The sequence below is a fragment of the Mastigoproctus giganteus genome, chromosome 8, assembly GCF_048544385.1.
Source record: "Mastigoproctus giganteus isolate SK-2022 chromosome 8, ASM4854438v1, whole genome shotgun sequence".
Classification (NCBI taxonomy): Eukaryota; Metazoa; Arthropoda; class Arachnida; order Uropygi; family Thelyphonidae; genus Mastigoproctus; species Mastigoproctus giganteus.
The window spans coordinates 125,836,091-125,856,590 of NC_143582.1; the positions used below are offsets into that span (position 1 = coordinate 125,836,091).

Here is a 20,500-nt window from a genome sequence, read left to right on the forward strand (position 1 = left end):
ATGAGGATATGATTTTTATTTTTCTTAGTGATACTGATGAGGATATACAGGGAAAGCTGTCAAAATATGCTGGTGATTAAATAGCATGTATGTTGAATATCAAGAGTGCGGGCCAGACTGCTTCAGAATGACTTAGATCGCTCACACACAGGGCTGGCTGAAGGGTATAAGGTGCCCCTAGGCCACAGTGACTGATGGTACTCCTCTCCCGCTACTGCGACGATTTTCATTTTTTAGAATCATTACTTTTACATTTTATTTACTTACAAAAGTAAATTATACTCAATATAACACTAAATTTAAAATAAAATAAACTCTTCATGAAAACTTAATTCAAACGAAAAAAAAAAAAGAAAAATCAAACTCTCAAGCAACAATATACAAAACAAATAATGTTTACATGTTAAAGAAGAACCTTTCGACAGTTAACAAAATTTGTTAACTTTTGGCAATTAGACATTTCGAGCTTTTATGGCTGCAAAATTTATATCTTCCAAAACAAGCTCTTTCAGTAAAACCAGTTTAATTGATAATCCAGCCAATCTTTTGAGTCATTGTTTGTTGTCCTTAAAATGCGTTTTTATTCATTTTAACTTCGAAAAATTCCTTTCTGCTCTGGCCACAGAAGAAGTAGTCAGCAAAATACATAGAGCTATGAACAAGTTTGATAGTGAAGACGTAAACTTTTTTTTCGCAAAGAATTCAAGGATTTTCATTAGTGATATTTCTTCATAAGGATAAGAACATTGTATGTTATTTCATGAACTAAATCTCTTCCCGAGATATCTTTTTCATTTTAATCTGTTAGCATTTCCAAGTCCATGCAATTTTTTAAAAGTTCATTGTTCAGTAATATAAAAATTTGCTTTGTCAAATCTAAACTGATTTCTCGTAAAACTTTACTCGTTATATTCACATTACCTAACACATCCCACCAAACAATAAATGAATAAATTAATTTAAAATCTGCAATATTCTTTAACAAAGCGCTTGCTTCAGCTTGATGTTGCATATTCAAAAAAAAAAAAAAAAACTTTCTAAAGCTTCAATTATTTCTTCCAGTTGGTATCTCAACGGTTTTAATGCTTCCAGGCGACTGGCCCATCTGGTATCACTAAGGTATCACAAGATACCTTATTATTAATACCTTATTAATATACCAGATTTAAGGTTTAACTCAATTAACAAAAATTATTAAAATTCGATTTTTAAAAGATTTTACGTGGGCGCCAAAACAAGTGAATCATTGTCAAGTGTCGCCATATTTATGTACTGGATGAATACTCTTTGCGTTACTGCTTTGCTCGGATTTTTAGTAGCAATTCAGGAGCAGTTATTGGCGATCAGTTTCGCACCTGTTTCTTCGCTAACAAAGTCATGATGTTCCGAAATGTTTATTCGCTAATTCATGTGAACTCGAACACAATTCAAAAATATCGATTTTAAAATTGGAAAATATCAGTGCTACATAAAAGTGACGCTAATTCATTGGTATATTACATATTTTCGAGTGAAAATTTACCTCTTCTAGAACTTTCGCCTGGTGAGGACTCAAGTCTCCTATGGTGCCACTCATGTCGCGGGCAGCTTTCAATGGAAGATCTGATGCGAATACCTGAAAGTAAACAGTTATCGAATCAGTTACTGAATCAAACCAATGGGTTAAACATTAATGATGATACACAGCGCTACGAAATGGCCATAAATGAATACAGTGCTATGTTTGTCTTGCTGTGTTTTGTTGTTTCTGTCTTCCTTGCTACCAGGAAGGCTGCTTCCCATTACACCCATTCACGCCACGAGGAAGCAGGCCACAACTATACTGTACTGTCCCTAGGGGACTAAATCCCTCTTCCCTAGGTGCAAATCCTATGGGGGCCAGCAACTCTAAGTATGTGAAAAGGACAGCTCTGCTTGTGAGCTGTCCTTTTCACTTATGTTGAAATAATGGCGTGAAGAAGCATCGCTATTAATAGACGCACGCCCTCTCCATTTTATTTTTTTCAAGGCAGAATTTTAACTAATCCACAATATAGATGAAATATTAAAGCCTTCATGAAATATTAGAGGCTGTTCAGAGGTTCAATCAGTTCCCACTTTCTTTTAATGAAATGCCATGGTTATTCTTAACACATTTCGAAATCTCCTAAACACAGATCCGCGTACAATCCAATTGAGAAAAACGATCTCAAGAATCGAAATTAAAAAAAAAAAAAAAAAAAAAACCGTTTAAACGACTATTTTAAATAAGAGGAAAAAAAACAGATTAACTGTATTAAAACTTTAACTGCGAAAATCAGAAGCTCCTAAAATTTTCGAAAATTTCAAAGCATACAAGACGGGATATGCAACCGGACGTTTTCCGGGGAGAATTTCGTCGTAAATTTTCCCATCTATCTTCACCGATGGATTTCATTCTGGATAATGTTCGCCAAATTACTACCATATAGGTATCAAAGAACCAGGCTGGATAATAGTATAACTAACACAGAGGAGTTAACGAAACGGAAAAGCATCAATATATACAATACAGTGATCTATTTATATTATCCGTTTTTTAACTTTCAGAGGATTTACCTCCTGGACAAGCTAGGAGGATACGCGTGCTGCAGTAAAGGTTACAAAACTATCATTAGTTTTTTTTGCTATGATCATTGCAAACAAGTTGCTACTTGAAGCTTTCAGCGTATAGTACATAATGTACATATCAGGAGTTGAGCTATGGAAAACAAAATGGGAGCAGGAAACCTGTTCTGTGGGTGGGAGATGCCACCTGTCACCTCCCACCCACAGGACAGTACTGGGCCCTCTTCTGTCCCCTCTTTCAAACAGGTGGGCGCCTTCACTACAGTACCCCCACTTCCTGTCTTCTCACTACTATTTCCCTTTTTCCTTTTTTTTTTTTTTTACTGGGCTCTCCCTGTCTGTAGCCTTGGCTGCCACAGGGTTCGCCCCGCAAGTGCTTTATATTCCCTATTCCCAGGGCCGCCTCCTCGTGGCGCTGGACGGTAAACTAGAGATTTTTGTGTGAAAACAAAGGCCCCTAGGCTAGGAGGCCGGATGAACAACCCAACTCCACACTAATACTACATAAACCATCCAGAGATTTATGCTGCTGTCCATAAGTAGGGTGTAGTAGTAGTAGTAGTAGTAGTAGTAGTAGTGGCACATGATGCAAGAAAGCACGTGTAGGAGCTTATGCAGCATCAGCCAAAAAAAAAAAAATCACACCATTCCCTCCAAATGCCTGTCCAGTTCCTCCTTAAATTTAGTAGTAGTAGTGGCATATGATGCAAGAAAGCAAGTATATGAGCTTATGCAGCATCAGCCAAAAAAAAAAAAAAAAAAAATCACACCATTCCCTCCAAATGCCTGTCCAGTTCCTCCTTAAATTTATTCGACCTATCAACTTCCACAACGACAGATGGAAGTTTGTTCCAGCAATTAACCACCCGCTGGCTAAAGGCAAATTTCCGCACATCTATTCTACATCTATCCTTTCTTAATTTGAACTTATGTCCCCGTAGGTTGGTAATCTGAACAAGTGGAAGGATCCCATCAGAATTCAGCGTGCTCAACCCATTCAAGGCCTTATAGACCTCAATCAGATCACCGCGCAGGTGCCTAGTCAAACGGTCTGCACTCAGGCATCACAGGATGCCTCCCCCGTACACCTCAAAGTTATCAAAAGAGGTCTAGTCTCCCAACTAAAGAGAGAAATACCAACGCAACTATGCGATCTGCAATTTGCCTTAACAAATGACATAAGACAAGAGAAAAGAAGAATTACCAACCACCTTCTTAGTTTATGGCAATAGACATGGAAAACAACTCCAAAGGGCATCCAGTAGCCCCTTCCTGGCACTCACTGGGACTGCACGTTACCGATAAAATTACGGGACACAGACCATTCAGACAAACTCGCAGCCTTGGGGATAGAAGAGCACCCACCCACACTGCCACTGTGGAGATCTAGAATCATGGGTGCACCTCATGTATGAGTGTCCTACATATGAGGACAACATGTTAAAATTCTTCACAGAAATACAAAGTAAACCCCGAGACCAAAATTACTTTCTTTTCCACGAAGAAAGTACCTACAAAGGCACGATTACCGTATTTGCCCAAGCGGTCTTCACAACCAGAAGAAATAAACACACTGAACTTAGGGACGGACAACGAAATATCCCTTAACTTAACAACGGGGCCGGATTAAGGATGAAATATCCTCCCGGCCATATTTAAATTTAAGGCTCCTTTAATATATATATATATATACACACACACATAGTACAGTGTTTATTAAACCGTATTCAAAGGGAACCTAAGGCGCCTCCGTAGCCAGGAGAAGTAGTGCATAGCACACTGCTTCTTGATTAGACCGGGGTTCGAGCCCATACCCACCAAATACGGAGGATGCGGCAGGTCAGGGAATGACCACCGCATATTCCCAGCCCGGATAAAGGGTGAGGGTTGCCGTCAGGAAGGGCATCAAAATGCATGCCAAAACAATAAAAAAAAATGCTGACCCCATATAATAATGGGAAAAGGCGAGGACAAAAAAAAAAAAAAAATTCAAAGGGAACCTAAATGCTAAATGAAATTTTATAAGAAAATAGAATATAGCTATGCAGAATAAAATTATATCTATAGAGCCATAAGGCCAAATATAGGGTCATCGAAAAAGGTGTCCGTTTTAATTATCTCCCTTTCCCTTTTAATTATCTTCGGAAATATTTGATCGATTGCTGTGATCGTAAGAGCAAACAGTGTAGTAACTCACTAAGTTTTATTTGACACCTCAACAATGACCTTGGCTGCGCTGTGAGTGTGCGCAGAATGACTCCTACGCGCACCGCCTCAGTCTGTGTCAGTAAGATGGGCACTTGCAACAGAAAGCGCAGTGTGTGTGTGTGTGTCTGTGTTGTGGTACGCTGAATTTAAATCTATCATAACAGTGCAATGTCACAACACACACACTGCCCGTTCTGTTGCACGGTGGCAATCTTACTGACTCAGACTAAGGCGGTGCGCGTAGGAGTCATTCTGCGCACACTCACAGCGCAGCCAAGGTTATTGTTGAGGTGTCAAATAAAACTTAGTGAGTTACCACACTGTTTGCTCTTACGACAAGACACCTTTTTCGATGACCCTGTATTTAAGTAACTTTCGTTGTTATACACTACAGTTAAACACATAATTCATAATAAAATACAATAAAATAATATAATAATAATAAAATGATGAAGCAAATTACTGATAAAAGGATACATTGAATGGTACGTTGACGAGGGCTACCACTCAATACATCCGGCGCCTACTTGGCCAAGTGGGCAGGAGCAGCAGTACGTAGCACACGCTTCTTGATTAGACCGGGGTTCGAGCCCGTGACCATCAAATACGGAGGATGCAGAAAGGTCAGGGAATGACCACCGCATATCCCCGGAGCAACATGGTTACGACCCTTAGTTGCTAATGCTCCTAAATAACAACGGCAACTCAATACATCCTATCGATAATTGCTAACGCTATCTCTTTGTTTGCTATTTGCCAGTTTATCTAGGTCCAAATACTTTTATCAGTAATTTGCTTCATCGTCATATTATTTTATTATTAATTTGTGTTTAATTATAGGGGGTATAACAATGAAGTCCAACTTAGGTTACTTAAATATTTGGCCTTATGGCTCTATAGGTATAATTTTACTCTGAATACCTATATTCTATTTTCTTATTCAATTTCATTTGGCATTTAGGTTCCCTTCGAATACGGTTCAATAAATACTGTAGTATATATTTTACAGACTGATGAAATGTTTCATCAATAATTTGATGGCATTAATCTGATCTGAGACTCTTTCTATTTATTACTTATTTCATATATGTTTATATATACACTCCCATTAATATCTGGACACACCTCCATCAATGGGAAACAGGTCCTATGCATGCAACACGTCACACAACCTGCTATAAATATGCACACTGGGCTTCGAACAGATAGTGGCAAATGTAAAAATGGGCATGCAAGAAGATACGTTCAACAGAATTGATCACCTCAACAAATGCGAGACGCCGATTAACATGGTGTAAGGAGCGCAAATCCTGAACTGCAGAGCAGTAGAAAACAGTCCTACGGACAGACGAGTCGAGGTTTTACTCTACCAGTCTGATGGCCGTTCCTGGGTGTGGGAACGGCCATCAGACCCTAATCAAATCAGAATATAAAAAAATTGAACTTATTCAATTTCGAGTTTTGTATGCGCAAATCTGATAACGCTTAACAGTAAGTTTTCCTTCCAGTTTTCAAAGCAGTTTCATGCAGTGATCTTTTATAAACAGTCTAGAAACCTTCAGATAAGTGTTGCGACATCTCATCTATGTTTCCAATTAATTGATGAACTAGCCAGCATCAGAAATAGGTGGACAAATTTAGCTATCAGTCGAAAATAAGGGGGTAGCAAAAATCTGATATCAGCTAAAGTAAATATTGATACATGGTCAGGTATTTCATCAGGGGACTACACCTTACCATGTATCAAGAACTGCGTTTCTTCAGGTGTAGTCCTGATGAAATACCTGACCATGTATCAATATTTACTTTAGCTGACATCAGATTTTTCCATATTTGCTACCCCCTTATTTTCGACTGATAGCTAAATTTGCCCACCCATTTCTGATGCTGGCTAGTTCACCTTGTATTTGTTTAATCAATTTATATTAATTATTTTACTTTACAGTTCTCTCCTCTCTAATTGGCTTTTCAGTTCAGCCTTTAATTCTCTTAATTCATTATAACATATAGTATATTCACATTCTTTCCTTCCTACACTTTTCTTATTCCTGCTATCCTTACCCTTTCAGTTTTTGGCATTTTTTGTAAATTTCACTTCCATCTTTGCACTTTTTATGAAACCCATTAATTCCTCCACGCATATTTAGAAGAAGAACTCTTTATTATATACAGAAGGCACATTACTGTATACAACTCCCTTCGCAGCTATAAGCCAGGGGTTTACATAAAAGAAATTACACAACATAATAAACACAAAAAAAAAAAAAAAAAAAAAGCATTATGACTCCTGAAAGGTTTGAACACTGGGATGATGGATCCATGGCAGTGATGAATAGGTCTCCGGGAGCAGGTTGTAATGTCCTCTGACGTGGTCCTGGGAAGGAAGTCAACCGAGTACTTTCTGCCTATATTCCTTGTCGACTGCGAATTTGTAGAGGTCGCCGTCCAAGGACTGTAAGTCTTGCAGCATGGGTAGAAACCGATCAGATAGCTTTAACCGGTTTGGAATGGCCTGTAGGATTGGATTAGCCCTAAGGTTTGTGACTGGGATCCTCCAACTGCAGTTAGCCCAAAAATCTGCTACTGAAATAATGCCGACCATCATTTTGATGGCAAAGACGAGTTTTCTCTCGTGAATGATGGCAGGAAGACGTCTGATATTGAGAGCTGTCGCCATCTGGGTGGTCCTTGGTGCAGGGGAAAGCCGAAATTTCCATATGGCCCACTTCAGAAGTATAAAGTGGGCCATTTCCATATGGCCCACTTTATACTTTTGCATGCTTTGCGCGTTCAGGTGCATGTCATATCTTCCTTATTTTTATCTGTCAACTGACACTTCTTGTTAAAACTCATGTTTATACATGCCATTTTATACACACACACACACACTGCTCTACCATTAATATCCGGACATTTACCTGTAGACAAAATGAGCTTTTATTGTGCCATTTAATATTTTGTTCTGAAACCTTTTGCTTTTATGACGGCCTTCAATCTTCGCGGCATGCTATCAACCAGCTTTTTATAAACGTTAGATGACATGTTCCTCCACTCGGCCTTTAACGCAGCCACCATTTCGGCCTTGTTCTTTGGGCGACCTGCACGTATCCGACGATCCAATACATCCCAAAGATGCTCGATAGAGTTCAGATCAGTACTCTGAGCTGGTTGGCCAATCCAACTTTTCCACACCCATGTCCTCAAACCACTCTGTTACGACCCGAGCAGTATGGCATGCGTGTTGTCTTGCTGATACAGGTATGGGCCTTCCCCGAAGTGTTCCCATAATGTTGGAAGTGCATAATTGTCCAGGCTGTCCTAGTATTGCACAGCATTCATGATTTTGTCGATAACGACTAATGGGCCCAAGCCAAACCATGAAAAGAGCCCCATACCATGACACTGTCTCCACCAAACTTCATTGTTGGGAGGATACAATCAGGAAGGAACTGTTCCTCTGGTGATTGGATTGTCTGAGATTCTTTTCAGTCAACTCATAATCCATCATTCAGTATCATAGTATTTATTCAGGTAAGTGGTTCGGGTTGAGGTTCATATCTCACAGACACGTGGGGAAGAATTGGAGTGAGACACTTTTGCACGTTAAGAAGTATATGTCGGATAACCCATAAGGCGGCCCAAGTCTTTTTCTTCTCAAAGTTTTCCCGGAGAGTGAGCCCTTTGTTCCACATTAGATCACAGTCGGTGTAAGATGAGGCCAATCTGTTCTCCATTAATAAGCACTTCGACATCATTTTTGATTCACTTTCAGGAATGAAAACGAGTCTAAACTGATGCTGGTACTATTTGATGTAGACGTTACGTGTACAATAGTTCCTTCGACGAAACCAAATCACATTTTTGATCAATAGTGAACCATCAAACAGTCGGTGAAATTAATTTTAATGTAAATATAAACGTTGTATTAATAAATTTTTTAAATCTTTGTTGGGATTTAGTTTAATAAATTGAAATCACACAATGGAGAAACTTTCTAAAAAGTTTAAGCTTTCGCAATGCCGTATTTGACAGCACGCATTTTCTCCTACCATCTTGTTACCACCGATGTGATTACCACCTATGCGCTAATCTTCAATAAACATAACGCAATGGAAGCCTCTGTTGTAGTTGCAACTGAGACAGGAACGTTCTGTTTATCTGAAAGGGCGCAATGCCGAGTAACTCGTTGTGAACACCGAGATTATATTGCAAAACTTTTTCCTCTAAGCATAGCCTTTGAGTATAGAAAAAAAAAAAAAAAAAAAAAAAGACCAGCTATCATTCAAAGTAAGTTGGATGAGTATAGAAAATTAGTAATCCTCATCTGGAAATATTTTGGTGCTATAATGACTAAAAGAAAACCACTCGGGCAAAAACACTCGCACACAAAAACATTATACGAAGAAAAGTAATAATTTGGAACTGAATTAAAAAATGTTTCTTTCTTGAAACATATTAGGCTGAATAACAAAACAGGTTCCAGTGTTTTTTTTTTTTTTTTTTTTCAAACTGTTCTGTTTTATAATAGAACTACAATTTAGCAAAAAAAAAAGGAAACTGAAAAAATTATTACGATGCGCAGAGATACGCGCTTTCTCCTTTATCAAATTTAGTTGCAAAATATTTGTAAGTTACTTTTTATTATAAACAAATATAATTTATACGCACACATACACAGTACACGCTCGGGCCTGCCGCAACCCCGTTGATGCCTGTTAAAGGAAATGGAATGACGTATTACTCTAGGCTAAAACGGCCTTCTTTCAAACCGACCTGGCAGCTTCTTTGCGGAAAAGTATTCTGACTGACACGCAGGTAGTAAAAACTCTTTCGACCGTTTCCGGGTATCGGCGGGAATTCGTCTTCTTTTGCCCTGCAAAGTAACTGCCAGATTTCATTTGGAAAAAGGCTGTTTAAGCCGCAAATTAAAGCAGCGGAAAGTGAACGAAGAAACAAATAAATAACGAAGACAGAAGTAGAAATGGAAGAAAAGTGGAAGGAATATTGTGTCTAAATTTCTTTTTGAAAATTGAAACAAATATAGCCAAAGTTACTGGTGACCACGCAATTCAGCTTATGCGCAATTGCGTGGTCACCATTACGCAATGACATTTAGATTGGGGTTGTTCTCAACTTTGATGGGCACTAGAACAGGTGTTTATGAAATGACGAATCTCGCTAAACGGTGTTTCGTTCCGATGGACGCGTTTAGGTGGGGAAATTGCTCGCAGGTTGCTTCCTGTCGGAGTATATCGTCTCAATATAAAGTTTAGTGGAGGTTTAGTGGTTTGGGTTGCTGTTTCAGCTTGTTCGCATTTGATGCCTTTCCACGAAATCTAATAAGTCCATGACCTACTTGGACAAATTTCCCTACTTAACTTAGCAGTACTACAGATATGGACCTTGGCCAATTTAATATAGATATGTGGCTTAATGCAAGCACAACCAATATTAATTTTTTGGTCAAAATGAGATAAGCTAAGAAATGAGCTCACAGAAATGTGAATTTATATTCAATATTATTAGTGTGGAGTGGCAAGAATAGCAAAAAGTGAGTTTTGCTTTTAAAAAGATTGGCAGTTTTGTACAGAATTTCAATCGCGCATTCCCAGCAATTACAATGGTTGACATTGGTTGTTCTTGCCACATTAAGCCACAAAATACAGGGTGGTCATAAAGTCATGCACTGGTTTTAAACTTTAATAACTAAAGTTATATACAAATGATTGAACCATTTAATAAAAATTATATGAAAGTTTTTTATATAATAATTTCATCCATGTAAATCTGATTTTTCTTTTGTTGTATTTATATTTTATCAATTTCTCTTTTATTGGCAGATACTGAATGACCCAAAATGGCGACAGTTGAAGAAAAAGTTAACTGCTTGCTTTGGCTTGCAGAGTTTAAATCAATAACAGCTGTGAGAAGGAAGTTTACTACTCATTATAAAAAAAAAGAAAGAAAGAGTGACCCAGCATGAGGGAAAGAGTGAATGGGAATGAGTGGAAGAGCAAATGTAATTGGCCGAAAGAATACAAAGTTAATAATAACTTACATCACTTTATACATACTAACAAACATTTACTAACAACACAAGCACTACCACTGCATTCTTCCCTGGATTGCACCACAACTGAAGAATAACAGTAATTTGATGTGCCCAGAGAGTGCAGTGCAGAAAGCAAGAGTCGAACAAATGAAATGAAAGTGTAAGTGTGTGAGAAAAAGAACAAACCATAAATGCTACAGTTAAGTACACACTAACCCTAGTTTTAATTAGTATTTAAATTTACACTACACATCATTTCATTCCCCCTGGTGTGTAAGAAAAAGATGAATGAGTGAGTGAAAAAAAAAATAAAAAATAATATATATATATATATATAAATATATATAAAACTTGGAAAAAATTAAAAAATATGAGAAAAACGTAAAGAAATAGAATGCAAGTAGAGTGAGAATATGAATGAAGTAAATTGTCTTTCCCAATCCTTCGCCTGGTGGGTTTCCCACTGCCAGTTAACATGTCCCACCTCCAAAGCAGGATGGGCAGTTTGACCTTCCTACCGGATTCGACACTACATGAACTTGACAACCATCACCGACGAAGACATACTGCGGCTTTGCTGCCGACATGCCATTGGCGATCTGAACTGGGTACGCTAATCCGGGTCCCTTTAAAACCCTGTCCCCTGGCAGGGGAGGGAGGAGACAAACCTGTCTCCTCCCCCTGCCCCCCACATACTTCGCCTGGTGGAGCTCGTCTCCACTGACCTCTTTGGGGATGCCTGCTCAATCGTCCTTATCCTTCTACCTGTTTCCCCCAGTCTTCAGTCTTCCCCCCCTCACTAAACCGACCGAGTACACCCCTAACAATGCCGCCAAATTCTAACCAACGTCTAAATTCTACCGCTTTCTTGTAAATCTCTTTCGTCCAAATTCTAGTGTTCACCTTTTATATATATATATCCTGCCAGAGTACTTAAATAATCTACTGGGCGCCTGACCTGCCTCCTCATGGAAAAGCGTGGGCAACAGTGGGTAGCAATAGCGGCTCAATGGCTAAATGGTCAGAGAAACAACAGAACATAACGCTACACAACAGACCACTCCCCATACACTGAAATATCTGGCTTCCACAGAGTTCTGTGTCACTCACAAAGAATACAACGCGAAGATGGGGGAACCCCATGGTGCCGTCAGACAACTAACACTTTACACTTTACTATAAAAAAGATGCTCTCCCATAAAAAGTCAATAAGTAGGTCGATGAAACTGGATCAGTTAATGACAAACCAGGATCTGGGAGACCCCGAATTATGGCAGCCATGTTGAAATGTGATAATTAAAAACTGCATTAACAATAAAAAACTTTTAAGACTTGAACTTATATATACGGAGTGATAACCTTGAAAAGGAGCTTATATATATTGTATATAAAAGCTCCTTTTCAAGGTTAGACGACATACATTCTGATGGTTGGTTGTTGGGTTTTATTGGACATTAGCAACCAAGACTATAATGCGCCCATACATTCTGAATAAAGCTGTCTATTAATTAGGAGTTTTATTCAGACTGTAAACTTGAAGTATGAATACCTAGCTTTGATTTTCAACGGACCATCCAGTCATATCGCTTCGGTAATCAATGAAAAGTTTCCTTTAGTCGACTCTTGCCGTAAGAAACTGTGGGGGGGAAAATAATGATTTTTATATTTTTGATATCAAACTCTATGATTTATTATCTTTACAATTGTGGGGGCCAAGAATGATTTTTATATATTTTTTTTTTATCAAACTCTCTATTATTTATTATCCTTACAAATCTCTATCCCTACTTGGAACCTTCATTAGGCCGATGCTTAAGAAATTTATTTTTTTCTAACCTTTCTTGAAGCAAAGGGGGGTTTCCTCTCTTCCCTTCCAAGACCCACAAGCTATCCGCTGTGCAGTTAATCGATACCCTTTTTTTTTTCACTCCTTTGTCATTAAGGTTTTTGTATCAGAAGATCCAAGTTGGAGGAAATACTAATTTTCTCTTGTTATTATCTCCCCGTCTCTGAATAGTTCCCGTGACTTATGGTTAATGCTTGGTATCAATATCACACATAAAGCTCATGATAAAACAAACTAGATTTATTTACTTATCTATACAAGATATTTACACACACTATATAATTCATAATATCGAATTTCCTACAATCAACTAATTATTATACATGTTATGATGTCTACACCCATCTTTGTTCTTCTAACAATAATTTGTAACTTCCACATCTGCTATATAGAATGCTAATAGCCTAACCAATACAATCATTTCAGGTTATGCATATGTACTTATAATATACAAGGGGTAATTCCATTAAGTTTCACCTTCATCCTATATACTCTAGGGAGGAATGTTCTACTGAATTTCTACAGAATAAATATTATACACTGTTATTACTAGTTATACATGCCATGAACTTGACCCTTTTTCAGGTTTAACAACTTTCCTTATTTTTCAGATACTTCTAATCACAGATGAGTAACACTTACACACTTTCTTTCTCTCTAGTTATTGACTCTAATTTCTATCACTTACAATATAGTGTTCATCTGGTTTCAGTTTTTTACTGACTGTCCTGTCCATTACTTTTTCATTCGTTTATTTCTTTATAACACCGTTTCTGTTAATAAATATTCTACATAAACTTACTTGCTTTCCTTCCACTATTTCCTCTCTGGACTTGGACACCGCAGACTCGCTAGATGTGCTCCCGGTTCGACCTCAGACGTTCCTACCGCGCACAGGATCTTTCTCCAGGGCTGTTGCTTTTAGCCCTCCGTGGATAACTCGAACGACCTTCCTTACTCTGACCCTTTCGCCTTTTTTGCTATTATTTTTCTCACTATACTTCCATTTTTTTGGAACTTTCTATATGCGTTTCCCGCACTCCCAAAAATATCTTTCCGCCACTCTCACGCCTCTCCCCGGAATTTTCTCCGGATCCCTTCCTTCTAGGTTTCGGGACACTGACTTTCGGGCTCTGGCTCCCGTCTTCTTCCTGCATCAGATTTTTGTTTCCAACTCTCCCTTATTTTTCGTCCAATCATTAGTTATCTTTCCCTCTTCATCTTTAATTTCATTTGCTCATTTTTTCCACGTCGTCCCGACCCGCGTCTGGTAGGTCGAGCTCCCTTCTTTGTGTCGAGAACATCCGGGCGCTAAGCAATCTCAAGAACTATCCTTGGGATGACCATTTCACTTTACCTCTTCCGTCACGCTTCCTTACGAGATGCCGCCTGTGAAACTATTGAGAGTGCCTCCCGTGTCGGCCTGTTTGGACTTTGTTTACCACTCGATCACGGTGAGCTCTCTGATCTGGGTCTTCCCTTTGGATGGAGTCCGAAACCATCCAAACCATGGGGTGTGGGCGTTCTTTTGTCCCCTGCTACCGTAAGTTTGCCACAGCCCTTTTTCTGTACACACGAACTGCGTCAAAACTGGCCCACCCATTGTATTACAGTCTGGTCAGCGCCCCTCCTGCTGTTACGCTAATCTCTCACTATTGAAAAGTACACAGCACAAGCAAATCTGCTGAGTGCTTGTCTGTTTCTAACTTAGATATTTATAAAAATTTGGTATTTATAAACTCCTAAAAATATATGTAAGAATAGTTCTTACAAAACAACTTAAAATCTCAATTTTTATTTCATTCAGTGACCAATAAGCAGCGAAGAACTAATGATAAGCTTAATCACAATTGCTATACAGTATATGTTTTTATCACTATTGCTAATGTAATTACCAATAATGAGGCTTTAACTGCTGAAGTAAAACTAATCTTTTGATTTCTCAGAACACGATCTTGGTGACAGCGTAGATCGGCTATTTAAGTCAAGGGCACAAAATAAATTTGCTTCTTTAATATGAGAATGGAAACGCATTATTTCGAAACCACGGCACTAACGAGCTTATTACAGGCAGGAACAGCACCACTGGTAATATCAAAAGAAAGGCCTCTTTGTCCTTCGAACAGCAGGTATGTGGCGAAATTACTTCAACAGAAAAACACTGTTTTTCGACTTCCTATATAATTAGGACAGACCATCATTATAACAGGTATCCTGTGTGTTATCAGACACTCAGCCTAAAACACTGATGGATCCAATATCTCTCTCTCTCTAATACAAAAGATTTAGAAGAAGTCCTGTTGGCCTGCCTCCCTAAAACCCACTCATGCACACCTTCTCGTTCATAAGCCCTGTTACGTCACTTAGGTGGCAACGAACGTGTAGAGTGGTTCTCTTCAAGACGCCTGGTCAGCGTGAAGAGGAAAAGACCAAACCCTCCAGCATATACCAGCACGACAAAAAAAAAAAAAAAAAAAATGGCCCTCAGTCCCCAGCAGCTTTCACTCCCCCTCTTACGGCAGTGAGAGGATCAGAGTGGAAGCAGAAGGTGCTAAGAATCTCTGGGTACGACCAGGCTGCCATGCACGGAAACTGAACTTGGCCTGTTATAACGTAAGATCACTCATCGGTGAAGACAGGATATTAGAGCTGGAAAAGGAATTAGAAAATGTGAATTGGAATATCATCGGTTTGGCTGAAACAAGAAGAAGAAATGAATCACTTATAAGTTTATCAAGTGAAAATCTGCTGTACACCAATGGAAACAGTGAAAGGAGTGAAGGTGGAGTTGGGTTTCTGGTCCATAAAGATTTTAAAAACAACATTTTGGAATTAAAAAGTACATCACCAAGGGTGTCAAGATTACTCAAGATTTCTAAGAGATACAAGCTAAAGATTATAATGATTTATGCACCAACATCGAGCCATGATGATAAAAAGGTTGAAGAAATGTACACCGAAATTGAGAGTCTTCTAGATGAGCAGAAAACCCACTACACTATTATTATGGGGGACTTCAATGCTAAGGTTGGAAAAAGACAAAACAGCGTAGAAAGAGGAACTATAGGAAATTTTGGAATTGATGAAAGAAATGAAAGACTTGTGGAATTTGCAGAATCTCAAGGACTGTCAGTAATGAACACTTTTCTCAAGAAAAGGGTGAACAGAAAGTGGACATGGAAGAGTCCAAATGGATTAACAACTAATGAAATCGACTTCATCCTCACTAATAGAAGATATATTGTGAATGATGTTAGTCCTGAATAAGGTAAATGTTGGAAGTGATCACAGAATGGTAAGATGCACACTTGATATAGATGTAGGAAAGGAAAGGAAAAAACTGACTCGAGTAAATAATACAAAAGTCTTTCAGATAACAGAAGAGGAGAAAAAGCAGTATGTACTGGAACTTAAGAACAAGTTTGAGCTTCGAAAGACTGCTCAGGGCCAAGACATCGACGAGGAATATTACAACTTTCTGGAAGTGATAAAGCCCAAGAAACCTATAGGGAAAAAGAAATCCAAAGAAGAAAAAATTAGTCAAGAAACACTTGTCATGATGAATCGAAGACGACAAATGAAGAGCAAGAAAAACACTGACAGGGAGAAAATTGAGTATACGGAGTTATGCAAAGCCATTAGAAAGAGACTCAGAGAGGACATAAGAAGATTTAACACAGGAATAGTAGAAAAAGCATTAAGGGAAAACAAAGGATTTAAATCAGTAGCCATGGGCAGTAATACAGAAAGACAAATGATACTAAAACTGAAGAATAGTGATGGTGTACTTATAAACAGCAGAAAAGGCATAATTCAAATAGCAGAAGACTACTATAGAGAATTATACAAGGAGCGAGGGAATGATACCGGCAGTGGAGAAGATGGATTGTAAAGTAGCAACACATACGACATACCCGATATTCTTCCTGATGAGGTAGAACATGCATTGAAGAATCAGAAAGCCCCGGGGGAAGATGAAGTTACTGTAGAGTCGTTAAAATTGGGAGGAAGAGACATAACACAAAAACTGGCAAGGCTCTTCACAAAGTGCATTAGAAAAGGTGTGACGCCTAAGCAGTGGAATAATGCAATCACAGTTTTGCTGCATAGGAAAGGAGATAAATCAGAAATTGGAAATTATAGACCAATTAACTTGTTATCCCACATCTACAAGTTGTTCACAAGGGTCATTACTAACAGATTAGAAAGAATACTTGATGAGAATCAACCGAAAGAGCAAGCTGGCTTTAGGACAGGATTCTCAACTATGGATCACCTTCACGTAATATCACAGCTAATGGAGAAAGCAAATGAATATGAAACACCACTATGCGTGGCATTTGTGGATTATGAAAAGGCATTTGACTCCATACAGCATAAGGCAATGTTTCGGGCACTGGAAAGACAAGGCATAGAAGTCTGAAAAACAAGATGCAGGATATTTCAGAGACTGCTGGTAGTCATTGCGTTACAAGTAAACACATGGGTTGTGTTAGGGTAGCTAAGAATAGAAACAGGTGCATGTCTACCTGCGTGTACACCAATGCTAGGAGTTTGGTAAATAAATTTGATGAATTTGAGGTATTGCTCAAAACATCAAAGGCAGATATTGTTGGGATATCAGAGACGTGGTGTCACACAGATATAAGTAATGCGGAACTGGAATTTGGGGAATACAATGTGTATAGAAAGGATAGACAGGACAGGAGGGGAGGAGGGGTTATGCTATTAATTAAGAAACACATAAAGTCCAAGGAAGTGAAGCCAGTCGACATCGATGGACAGGGCAGTGCCGAATCAGTTTGGTGTGACATAAGCATAGGGAAATCAAAATTGAGAGTAGGAGTGTGCTATAGGCCTAATGACTCTGATGAGTATAATAAGATATTGTACAGGGAAATAGAGTGGGCCAGTAAATCAGAGAGTCTTATAATGGGGGATTTTAATTTCCCAGATATTGACTGGAATTTGTGGGTTGGTCACTCGCACACTAGCAAGGCTTTTGTGGATTTATTGGATGATTGTTTTATACACCAGCATGTTCGTGAGGCAACAAGAGGGAGCAATACTCTTGATCTGATTATCAGTAGTGACTCTTCATGCATTAAGAACCTGCAGATAAATGAACCACTAGGTGGCAGTGATCACAGTGTGTTGAAGTGGGATTTACTCAAGGAGGTAACTACCATCAGAGGTAAAGGGAAGGGTTTTTGTTTTCGTAAAGGCGACTATGATGGTCTGAGACAGTATTTAAATTCTATACAGTGGGACCAACTGATGATGTTACCAACAGCAAACTCAAAATGGGAAGCATTCAAGGAACTAATCTTGGAGGCTACCAGGCTTTACATACCAACTAAGAAATATTGTTCAAGGTTTAGGCCTAAATGGTTGTCAGATGAACTAATGAGACATGTGGCAGAGAAGAAAAATGCATGGGATACATATAAATTAATGGGTGACATGGAAGCCTATGATAGATATAAGTTGGTCTGTAACCAAGTCACAAAGGAGATTAGGCGGGCAAAGGCAGACTACGAAAAATCCTTGGCAAAGGATGCAAAGAAAAACAGAAAAGAGTTCTTTACATACTTGAACTCGAGAAGGAAAGGGATGAATCAGATTGGTCCACTGGATATTGATGGTTCAACAGTTGAGGATCCTGCTCAGGTGGCTAACAATCTAAACGAGTATTTTGCATCTACATTCACGCATGAGGAGTTATTCAGGAAGGAGAATGATGTAGGTAAAGTAAACATTGGCAGTGAGCTGGATGATTTTGTAATAACTGAGAGGAAAGTGGAGAAGAGATTGTTGAGGATAAACATAAAAAAGGCACCTGGGGTGGATGGGATCTATCCAGTTATATTAAAGGAGGCAGCAAAGGAAGTATGCAAACCCCTAGCCATAATTATGAGAGCTTCTTTGGACTCAGGGGAGGTACCCATAGACTGGAGATGTGCAAATGTAACCCCAATTCACAAAGGAGGATCAAAGGCTGACACAAGTAATTATAGACCTGTTAGTTTAACTTCTGTTCCAGGTAAATTAATGGAGGCACTGGTTAAAGAAGCACTGCAGGATCATCTAGACAAGAATTCAGTTATAGCTCAGACGCAGCATGGTTTTGTTAAGGGCAGGTCTTGCCTGACCAATTTGATTGGATACTATGATGTAGTCACAAAAGAACTGGATGCAGGGAATAACTTTGATATTATATATTTGGATCTTAGAAAGGCTTTTGATACTGTTGCACATGGAAGACTGCTGCACAAATTGGAGCAGTGTGGCATTGGAGGCAAATTGCTGCTATGGATAAGGGGATGGTTGAGTGGCAGAAGACAGAGAGTGGTAATCAATGGACACTGCTCAACGTGGACTAATGTTATTAGTGGAGTTCCTCAAGGTTCAGTGTTGGGTCCGTTGTTGTTTTCGGTGTTTATGAATGATATTGATGATGGGATATCAAGTTTAATGTCCTGTCCAAGTTTGCAGATGATACAAAGGTTGGCAGGGTCGTCAAGGACACTACTGACGCTATGCTGCTGCAACAGGATCTGGAAAGGTTGAACAGATGGGCTGAGAGGTGGCAAATGAAGTTTAACATTGACAAATGTAAAGTACTGCATATGGGAAACAGTAACCCCAGAGCAACGTATCAACTCTGCGGTACCACACTGACAGTGGTGGAGAATGAAAAGGACCTGGGGGTAATTGTGCAGGGAGATATGAAGTTCTCTGAGCAGTGCAGACGAGCTGCAAGAGTAGCTCATGGTGTCTTGTCAATGATATACAGGAATTTTTCTAGCAGGGATAAGGAGGTGATTATTCCCTTGTATAAGGCAATGGTTAGGCCACATCTTGAGTACTGTATACAGGTCTGGAGGCCTCATTTCAAGAAGGATGTAGAGCTGCTGGAACGGGTACAGAGAAGGGCAACAAGATTAGTAAATGGAACAAAGGGTTGCTCTTACGAAGAAAGGCTTAAGTTTTGCAAATTACAGAGTCTGGAGACTAGGCACCGGCGAGGTGATCTGATAGAGGTGTATAAGGCCTTGAATGGTTTGAGCATGCTCAATGCCAATGGGATTCTTCATCTTTCTCAGAATAATCACCTCAGAGGGCATAAATTCAAATTGAGGAAGGACGGATGTCGGATAGATGTGCGGAAATTTGCCTTTGGCCAGCGGGTGGTTGGTTGGTGGAACCGACTTCCATCACTTGTTGTTGAAGTTGATAGCCTAAACAAATTTAAAGCTCAACTGGACAGGTATTTCGAACGAACGGAGGGGTGAAATGGGAGAGGGTTTTTTTTTTTTTTTTTTTTGGGCTGATGCTGAATAAGCTTGCTTTCTTGCATCGTATGCCTCTACTAATGCTAATGCTAATGCTAATACCCCGCATATTATGATTTTGAAGAAAATATATGAGAGTGCTACCTCCTTTATTAGACTAGACAAAGACAGTAGAAAATTTAAAATTGAGAAAGGAGTTCGACAAGGAGACAACATCTCCGAAACTGTTTACTGCTGCCCTTGAGGAAGCTTTCAGAAGATTAGACTGGTCGCAGAAAGGAGTCAATGTGAACGGAGAGTACCTAAACCATTTACGATTTGCAGATGACATTGTGGTCATAAGCCACGATCCCAAAGAATTAGAGGAAAATCTTAATCAGTTATGCACAATTAGTAAGGATTTTGGACTGAAGATGAATATGGCTAAAACAAAAGTAATGATGAACAAGTATGCCACAGAAAGGGAAATAATGATTGAAGGAGCAGTAATTGAAAAGGTGGAGTCATATACTT

The 20,500-nt window shown here is 39.0% G+C and overlaps 1 protein-coding gene across 1 annotated transcript in view; it reads right to left on the reverse strand.

The window, feature by feature from the left end:
- Positions 1-20,500, reverse strand: part of LOC150081806 (SEC14-like protein 2) — a 117,884-nt gene that overhangs the window by 57,908 nt on the left and 39,476 nt on the right. The window contains exon 2 of the mRNA XM_090378897.1: positions 1,523-1,615. Within this exon, the coding sequence (XP_090235023.1) occupies positions 1,523-1,576 (54 nt within the window). The 5' untranslated portion in view covers positions 1,577-1,615. The remainder of the gene's footprint in view (positions 1-1,522; positions 1,616-20,500) is intronic.